The sequence below is a fragment of the Podarcis gaigeae genome, assembly GCF_964106915.1.
Source record: "Podarcis gaigeae genome assembly, chromosome: 8".
Lineage (NCBI taxonomy): Eukaryota > Metazoa > Chordata > Lepidosauria > Squamata > Lacertidae > Podarcis > Podarcis gaigeae.
The window spans coordinates 12017979-12027235 of record NC_139684.1 but is presented as its reverse complement, the minus strand read 5'-3'; the positions used below and the strand labels follow the sequence as shown (position 1 = coordinate 12027235).

General features: G+C 53.4%; 1 protein-coding gene across 19 annotated transcripts in view; it reads left to right on the top strand.

Moving 5' to 3' along the window:
* Nucleotides 1-1953: 1953 nt before the first annotated feature.
* Nucleotides 1954-9257, top strand: part of HSPG2 (heparan sulfate proteoglycan 2) — a 218492-nt gene continuing 211188 nt past the window's right edge. For 15 of the 19 annotated variants that reach the window (XM_083750031.1, XM_083750027.1, XM_083750026.1 and 12 more), the window contains exon 1: nucleotides 2017-2352. In XM_083750031.1, the coding sequence (XP_083606157.1) occupies nucleotides 2239-2352 (114 nt within the window). In that variant the 5' untranslated portion in view covers nucleotides 2017-2238. Of the gene's footprint in view, nucleotides 2353-9257 lie in introns of all 19 variants that reach the window. The other 4 variants (XM_083750024.1, XM_083750019.1, XM_083750017.1 and 1 more) reach the window with 3 other exon arrangements.

Sequence of the window (9257 nt, the reverse complement as noted above, 5' to 3'; positions counted from 1 at the left end):
GTCGGGAGCCACCCAGAGTGGCTGTGGAAACCCAGCCAGATGGGCGGGATATAAATATATTATTATTATTATTATTATTATTATTATTATTATTATTATTATTATTATTATTTTGAGGAGAATGGCATTGTGTGGATGGTGGATGTTGTGTGTTGTGCCCAACATCCGTGCCTGAGCAGCATCGAGTGCAACCGGGCAGGGTCTGCAGAAGCTGCCCCCACATCAGGGCAGAAGGCAGAAGCAGCACACTGGGGCTGCAGTACCTGGATAATCTTGGGGTCAACCTTCCACCTGGCTTACCTGCTCCCACAAACAGACAGCTTCTCCCTCACTCAAACAAGATATGGAGAGTGAATCATTAACAGCACTCAGATTGCTTTGGGGCTGTCACAGAGGGCTGGGGGCTGATCCGTGGACCCCTAGGGGCAGTGGCGTAGCGTGGGGGTGCAGGGGGGGGCGGCCGCACCGGGCGCAACATCTGGGGGTTAGGGTTAGGGGGCGCAAATCCACGGGTTAGGGGGCGCAAATTACTTGCCTTGCCCCGGGTGCTGACAACCCACGCTACACCACTGCTTAGGGGTGGGGTGGGGAGAATGGGACCAAGCAGAAGGAGATACCTAACAATGTAAGAAAAGCGCCCCCTGGTCCTGCCCGCTGGAGAACCCCCTCCCCCAGGTGTGGGGCCCTGAGGAAACAGCTCTGCTTGCTCCCCCAGTCATGATGAAGAGTCATTGGTGGGGCCTGAGTCCTCCCAGGAAGAACAGAAGTGAAGGAGTACAAACAGGCAGGATATATGTGTGAAATATACTCTGAGTCGAGAGTGGATTTCATGCTCTTTATTCAGCTCATAGTGGCGAGGAGGAATGGAAGTTCCCCCAGAATGTCTGCTTTATATACATTATTTACACAATGGGCCCCACGTGATTGGCTGATTCCGGGGTTCTCCTGTAGGCCAATCAGGCTGCTGCATTCTGGATCCTATTGTTCTAAGACCAATCAGACTGCTGCATTCTGGATCCTATTATTGTTCTAGGACCAATCAGACTACTGCATTCTGGATCCTATTATTGTTTTAAGACCAATCAGACTACTGCATTCTGAATCCTGTTGTTCTAGGACCAATCAGGCTTCTGCATTCTGGATCCTATTGTTCTAGGACCAATCAGGCTGCTGCATTCTGGATCCTATTATTGTTCTAAGACCAATCAGACTGCTGCATTTTGGATCCTATTCAACTCAGTACATAACGCTGTGGTTCCTTCCTTCTTTCCCAACTCCTTCTACTTTCCTGTGCATACACAAACACACAGGGAAGGGTTGCAGCCCAGCGGGAGAGCACCTGCTTTGCATGCAGAAGGCCCCAGGTTCAGTCCCCGCTGGCAGCATCTCCAGGCAAGGCAGGGAGAAAATCCCTGTCTGAAACCATGGAGAGCCATTCTGCCAGTCAGTGTAGGCAACACTGAGCTAGATGGACTCAGCAATAGGCAGACTCCTATGCTTCCATTTAAACAAGCCCTTTCTTCGTAACTATGAGGACTAGGAACTTGCTTTGTTTTTAATTTTAAAAAGACCACAGCTCAGCCGTGGGGGGCCGTCTGCTTTGCATGCAGAAGGTCCAGGGTTCAATCCCAAAGGAGGCCTAATCCAGTCCAGCCTCCTGTTCTGACAGTGGACACAGTGGTATTCTGAACCACCACCATCATCTCAGAGGCAGAGCCGAGCTAGCAGGCTTCGGGAATAGTGGATGGAGGCCTGCCCCTTCCCAATGGGTGGGGGAAAGAGGGCTTTACTCCCCAGGCAAGGTCTTTGGGGGCCCCCCTTTCCCCTCCCCATCTCATCCCCGTCCCGTCCCAGGAAACTCCAGGCCAGCTTTGCCGGGAGACTGGTGGAGCCAGAGATTTGGGGCGGTGCTGCTTGGCAAGGGAGGGGAGGAGGAGGAGGAAAGGCGGCCGGGAAGGAGGGGTCGGGGTGGGGGGAAAGAAAAAGTTTTGCTGGGACCGCCGCGGGCTCGCCCTTTCGCCCGGCGAGCGCTCTTGCAGGAGGAGAGCGCGCGAGAGGAGGCCGGTGCGAGGACGGGGCATCTTTGGCGACATCACCCCCCAGCTGCAGCAGCAGCAGCGACCGCGCCGTCGAAGAAGCGAGGAAGGAGGAGAAGGAGGGCTCGGTGCGCGCTCCCGGGCGCCGGAGGAGGAGGAGGAGGAGAACGACCCGAATCTCTTGCTGCTCCGCGCGCTGCAAATGGGAGCCGGGAAGAGGGAGCGGAGGAGGTCGCTGGGCTCCCCCTCGACGGCGCGCCCCTCCGGCGGCTGCTGCTGCTGCTGGGCGCTGCTCCTGGCCGCCGCGCTTCTGGGCGTAAGTGGCGCTGGATGGTGGTGGTGGGACTCTTGGCCAAAGCGGATCGGTGCTGGGCGTCGGGGAGATCGGAGGTTGGAGCGGGAGGGGGGGGGCGTCCGGAGATGCCTTCCCCTTTCTTCCTGCCCCATTCCTTGCGCCTGGGTGGCTCCTGCCCCTCCTCGGCCGGCCCTGGGTGGGGTGCCCGCCTGCCTGCTCGCCTCCCGGGCGTCTAATTTTAAACGTGGGGCTGGGGAGGCTATTCATGGCGCGGCTGGCGTCGGCGGGCTGGCCCAGGCCCGGCTCGGCCGGCCACCGGGCTCCGCCACGTCCCCGGTGGAGTTTGGACCATGCCCGGCTGGAGGGCGCACGGCGGCGGCTGCCAGGTGGAGAAAATGCCGGCGTACACGGGGCGCTCTCCATCCTCCTCTTCTCCCGGCCCGGCTCTAAATTTAAATGCTGACGGGATCCAGAGAGAGAGAGAGACAGGGAGACCCGTAAAAATAGCAGTCTTAAAATAAAATGGAAAAGTGTTCGGAGCTGCAGAAACTTGGCCGCGCTTTGAGAGGGGCGAAAATTGCGCCCGGATGGAGAGAGAGGGTGAAATTTGGAGAGGTGGGGAAGACCTGCCCACCTGTGGTGCCCCATTAGGGGGGATTTGCCCCCTAATGTGGGGTTCTGAGTGTTTCCACACCACTGGTACCCCCTCCCCAGACCACATTCCTTTAAGGGAGCCACGTCCAGCAAAATGGCGAGATCGCTGGGATCCAGTTTCTGCGCGCCGTGGGCGACTGGGTTTTGCTTCCTGGCGAGCGGAGAGACGAAAGGTGGCAGCCCGCTACGTGGTTTGTGGGCTTTTGAGCTGGGGCAGGGGTTTGAGGGGTCCGGCATTGGCGCCCCCTAGGCAGGTGTCTGATTGAGGGGGAGTCCTTCAGCGGCAACAGACGGCTCCTCAATTCAGCGCGTGGTTGTGGGAAGATTTGCTTTCTATTACTGAGTCAACGCCTTGATCCAACGCCTGTGTTGTCTGCACAGACTGGCAGAAACGGCTCTGTCCGGGTTTCAAATGTGGGGCATTACCAGCTCTACCTGGAGGATGCTGTGTGGGGATTGAACCTGGAGCCTTATGGTGCTTATGGTGGCATTTAGACACTGACCGGCAGCATTGATCTGTTTAGACACTGACCGGCAGCTGCAGCAGTGGCTCTCCCCAGGGTTTCAGGCAGGGGGAATAGCCCTGCCAGGAGATGGATGAAACGTGCAGGCCAGGGAGATGGTCCGACACTGAGCTTGCCTCCCTTCCTCATTTGGGGTTTCCACGTCAGACACCAAAATATTAATTTGGCTTTCCCAGCCAACCACACGCCCCTCTCCTGACTCTGCCCTCTCCCCTCGCTGTGCCAGATTCCGCACTGATGCTGCTTTTAGAAGATGCTCCATTCCGAAGCCATGAGCTTTTGCCTCCCATGTTAACCACCCGCCCCTTGGCAGCCAGGCTGCGCTGTCCCAGCAGCCTCAGTCCCCCCATACTTCAGCCTCCCAGCAAAAGCCCAGTACATTTCCGAGCACAATTCAAAGTGTTGGTGCTGACCTTTAAATGCGTCGGCCCAGTACACCTGAAGGAGCATCTCCACCCCCATTGTTCAGCCCGGACACTCAGGTCCAGCGCTGAGGGCCTTCTGGTGGTTCCCTCCCTGAGAGAAGCGAGGTTACAGGGAACCAGGCAGAGGGCCTTCTCAGTGGTGGCCCCCACCCTGTGGAACGCCCTCCCGTCAGATGTCAAGGAAATAAACAACTACTTGACATTTAGAAGACATCTGAGGACAGCCTTGATTAGGAAGTTTTAAATGTTTGAAGTTTTATTCTGTTTTTAGTGTTATGTTGGGAGCTGCCCAGAGTGGCTGGGGAAACCCAGCCAGATGCGCGGTGTATAAATAATAAAATTATTATTATTATTATTATTACCTACCCTCTTGACCTGCTGCTTTCACCATCAGGGGAGTGGGTGACTGGCAGGCTAGCCTGCTCTCCCCACGCTAGCCAGCCTGCTTTTCCACCCACACAGCCAGACCTCCGCACTATGCGCTGCTAACAATGGCCTGCTTTGTGCATGGCTCTCCGAGGGTTATGGGAAGAAATAAGGGGGGAGGTCCACCACCAGCCACTCCTCGCCCTGCCTGGGCCCTTTTCCTGGAGGGCACATTCCTTGAGGCCTCCCCGTGGTATGGCCACACCCTTGGCAGAAGGTGCTGCCGCGCGACTATGTGCTATGCACACAGCCTGCTGGTGTGCAAAGGAGGGGGGCCAGCTGGGGACAGGGGTTGGGGTGGGGGAGAATGTGCCATGGGGTTTGGGCCAAGTCAAGGGAAATGGGGGCATTCGGAAAGCCCCCTGTTGGTTGCTCGGGAGCGATGGAAGGAGGAAGCCTCCTTGCACTGAGACAAGACTGCCGCTCCACCTGGTTCAGTAGTGCCTGCACTGGTTGGCAGCAGCTCTCCTTGGTTTGGGGCAGCCCTGCCTGGAGACACCCCGGTGCACATGTGAAGCAGGTCCTCTGCTGCTGTAAAACGAAACCCAAGTTGCTAGTTCTCATGGTGGGATTTAACAAGAGGCTCAGGGAGCTGCCCTGTAGTGAGCCAAAATGTTCCATCTCTGGCTGGCAGCAGCCCTCCAGGGTTTCAGACAAGGGGGCAGTGGAGAGATGCTGCCGGGGATTGAATTTGGGACCTTCTGCATGCCAAGCAGGTGCTCTCATGCTGAGCTGCAGCCCTTTTCTCAAACACTGGAGCGGACGAAGCTGCCTTATGCTGAGCCAGATTTTTCATCCGTCAGTATCGCCCACACTCTCCAGGGTTGCAGCGGGATTCCCGCCCACTGCGAAAATTTGAGATTCTAGTCCTCATGGTTCTGCAAAAGGGCTGATTTAAATAAAAGCTGCCTTATTCGGAGTCAGACCATCGGCCCATCCCACTCAGTATTGTCTGCACTGACTAAATGTGGGGTTTCTCTTCCCAGCACAACATGGACGTGTTGCCAGGGATTGAACCCAGGACCTTCTGCATGCCAAGCAGGTGTCCTACCCCTGAGCTACGTCTGTTCCCCAAAGGCCTGCCTTCTGTCTCCTCTTCTCCCACCCCCAGTTTTTAGGGGTTCCCATCTGGGCTGGGGACTCTGGAGAGAAACAGTAGGTTGGGGGACACATGTCCTTTCCTTGGGGGGCAGTTTCCTCCTCCTTCCCCCAACCCCACCAGCCTGACCTCTTCCTGCACCCCACCCCACCCAACACACACACATGCCCTGGCTTGCTTTTGGTGGGGAACCTGGCTGGTTTGATTGCGGAATTTGCAAGGGGGGCGCGGGGGAGATAGGAATCCCTTATCCCAGGGTGGGATCCTGTTTGCGCTTCTGTGTGAAGTGGGGAAATGAAATACGAGGCATGGCGGAACTGTAAACAGCTCTCTAAATATAACCCATTTTTTTGCGCCTGGGTTGGCGAAGCTGGGAACGCCCTCTTCCCCCCACCCCTCACCCCCCCGGACTTTATTTGGGCCTTGTCTCACCGGTAGGCAATCTCTCAGAAGTGCTGGGGGAACCCAGAATTTGCGAAGGCGGTGATGGTGCGGTTTCTGGCTGCAGAGGTGGCTGCCTCGGAGGCATGCGCAAAGTGCCTTCTACCCCATAAACGCCAGGAACAACTCTTGTTCTTGAATCTTGCTTGCTGGTTTCCCATAGATATTTGGTTGTCTGCTGTGAGAACAGGAGGCTGGACTAGGTGGGCCATTGGCCTGATCCTGCGGGCCTCTTCTTATGTTCTTATCTCTGATTAGAGCCAGGGATCGAAATCAGCTAGGTGCGTTTTGCACCCAGCTGTCGGCCACTTGCGACCAAGTGAAAATGCCAGGATCCTGCCTGACATCTGGAGCTGTGTGCCTGGGGATCCTTGAATCTTGCCTGCTTTTTCACATGCTAGCAACACACCCTGTAGAATTCTATCTGTGATTTTTTTTCTTTTGCACAATCAGAACCATAGCTGTCAACTTACAGATTTGAAAATAAGGGATCAGCAGCCAAAATAAGGGATCAACAATTACTTTGATAAAATACATATTTTGTTGCGTGCAAATGGCTTTAGATACCTGCTAGGTCCATAAATTACCATATAGCATATATTCAACAACAAAAAAACAGCAGCAATTTGTTGTTGACAAAGGACAGCTGGACATAGAAAGGGCCCCATTACCTTCAGTAGCTTATTTAAGGGACATCATCAATAAGGGACAGCAGTGGGACATGGAGCTGGGGTAAGGGACTGTCCCGCCAAGTAAGGGACGCTTGACAGCTATGATCAGAATGAAATTCAGGTACCAAAATGTACTGGAAACTACGACTGGCCACCCAAAATGGCAAACTAGGCAATTCGTTTTGGCGACTGTAACCCTGGTTTAGGAAGCCATTTGACACCTAGCTTATATATTGTGGGTTTCTAACACTGGGTAGAATGTGAGGGTAGCATACAGATTTCAGACTTGATGTATTTTTGTGCCAGAGAGGTGACTTCCCAATGAATGGGGAGCTAGATTGTTAGTACACTTATTTTTTGGCTGGGTGGGGGAGTTTGGGGTGGGTTAAAGGTAGTCATGGAAGAAATGCTCCCAGGGCTGGGAAAAAGCTGTTCTTCAGAGAACACAGGAAACCTCTTTATACTGAGTCAGACCTTTGGTCCATCAATCTCAGTATCTCCTACTCTGACTGGCAGCAGCGCCACAACATTTCAGGCAGAGAGTCCCTCCCAGCTTTGCCCAGAGAGATCACTGGGGATTTATTATTATTGTTATTATTTATATCCTCCCCTCGTTAGCCGAAGCCAGGCTCAGAGCGGCTAACAACAATAAAAGTAACACAACATTCTAAAATCAATTCATTTTAAAATCAATTCAAAATCAAATTAATGGCAACCATTGGGCTAGAGTTCTGTGAAGATTACCAAAGGAGGGGGTCAGACTGTTCCTTGGCCAAAGGCCTGGTGGAACAGCTCTGTCTTACAAGCCCTGCGGAAAGATGTCAAGTCCGGCAGGGCCCTGGTCTCTTGGGACAGAGCATTTCACTGGATCGGGGCCACAGCCGAAAAAGCCCGGGGCCTTCTGCATGCCCAGCAGGTGTTCTATCCCCATGCTGTGGCCATTCTTAATAAAGCACACTGGCCAGTGTGAACAGACACTCTTTTCTCATTCTATGACACTGCCTTTCCCGGTTGCTGATTTTATTCATTTTATAAAATGTATACACTGCTTTTACAAAATCGTTTTGCAGAAAATCGAGTCCCTGTGGGCTGGTGAGGCTTCAGTGATGGGGCACGAGCCTCTCTGGAAGCCAGTTCAGCTGTGCTGGTCAGTGGCAAATGGAATGCACTCTGCACAGGTTTTGGTGTGTTGGATTATATACTGTATTCAGGGAGTGAGCCCTGCAGTTCAAAGTGGATTTGGAAACTGCCCCTTCCCTTGCTTTAAAGGAGACTTGCGTGTGTCCCACCTTGGTGCAATGTAGCCTGAGCTGTGCCATCCCGCTTTGCTCTGACTTGGCGCGGGTCCCCTGGCTGCCCTGTTTCCAACCTGCTAGTCCCTGTGTCCTGACCTGACGCCGTTCTGTGTCTCAGAGAGATGCGAATGAGATGCCTTGTGGCTGGTTTATCAGGGAGATTGTATGTACATATTTGAATCCTCCCTCAGGCATTTGAAGTTGTGAAAGTTGTGCCTTGAGGAAAAGCAGCTTGTAAAATCACCCAATGTTAGCTAGACTGGTGACTGGGAGTGGCCGCTGCCGGGACCGCATAACACCGATCCTGAGAGATCTGTGTTTCTGAGCACAAGTGTTGGTGCTGACTTTTAAAGCCCTAAATGGCCTCGGTCCAGTATACCTGAAGGAGCGTCTCCACCCCTATCGTTCAGCCCGGACACTGAGATCCCTCATTGCGAGAAGTGAGGTTACAGGGAACCAGACAGAGGGCCTTCTCGGTAGTGGCACCCACCCTGTGGAACGCCCTCCCATTAGATGTCAAGGAAATAAGCAGCTATCCTATCTTTAAAAGACATCTGAAGGCAGCCCTGTTTAGGGAAGTTCTTAATATTTAATGCTGTATTGTTTTTAACAGTCGATTGGAAGCCGCCCAGAGTGGCTGGGGAAACTCAACCAGATGGGCGGGGTATAAATAATAAATTATTATTATTGGTTGAACTCATAGCCCTTCCTTCCCTAGGAGCCCAAGGTGGCACACAAATCATACAGATTACAGTGGTACCTCGGGTTACAGATGATTCAGGTTACAGACTCTGCTAATCCAGAAATAGTACTTTGGGTTAAGAACTTTGCTTCAGGATGAGAACAGAAATCGCGCGGTGGCGGCATGGCGGCAGCGGGAGGCCCCATTAGCTAAAGTGGTACCTCAGGTTAAGAACAGTTTCAGGTTAAGAACGGACCTCCAGAACGAATTAAATCCTTAGTCTGAGGTACCACTGTATAGCATTCAAGAAACCATCGCAACTGAAACATCCAAAAGCAGTTAACAGTTTTTTAAATCCCGAAAGCAATTAAGCTTTTAAGAAGCACCCTTCCATCCAATGATCTTGAGGTTGCCAGGAGAGGGGTTCTTCATCCGCTGCATGCCTGGAAAGGAGTAGTCTTTTCAGATTCCTCTGGCAAGTGGGCCATTGTCCAACTTCTGGTGGACCTCTTAGTTCAGGGCTGGGGGAGATCTGAGCCCTTCGGATTCCCTTATACTATGAACTCGCATTGTCCCCGCCCATTGGCTGTGCTGGCTGCTGGGGGTTAGAATCTAGCAACACCTGGAGGCCCGCAAACTTCCCATCCCTGAACTAGACCACCCCTTGCCTTCACTGCCCACTAGCTACCACCATCACATCTTCCTTCTT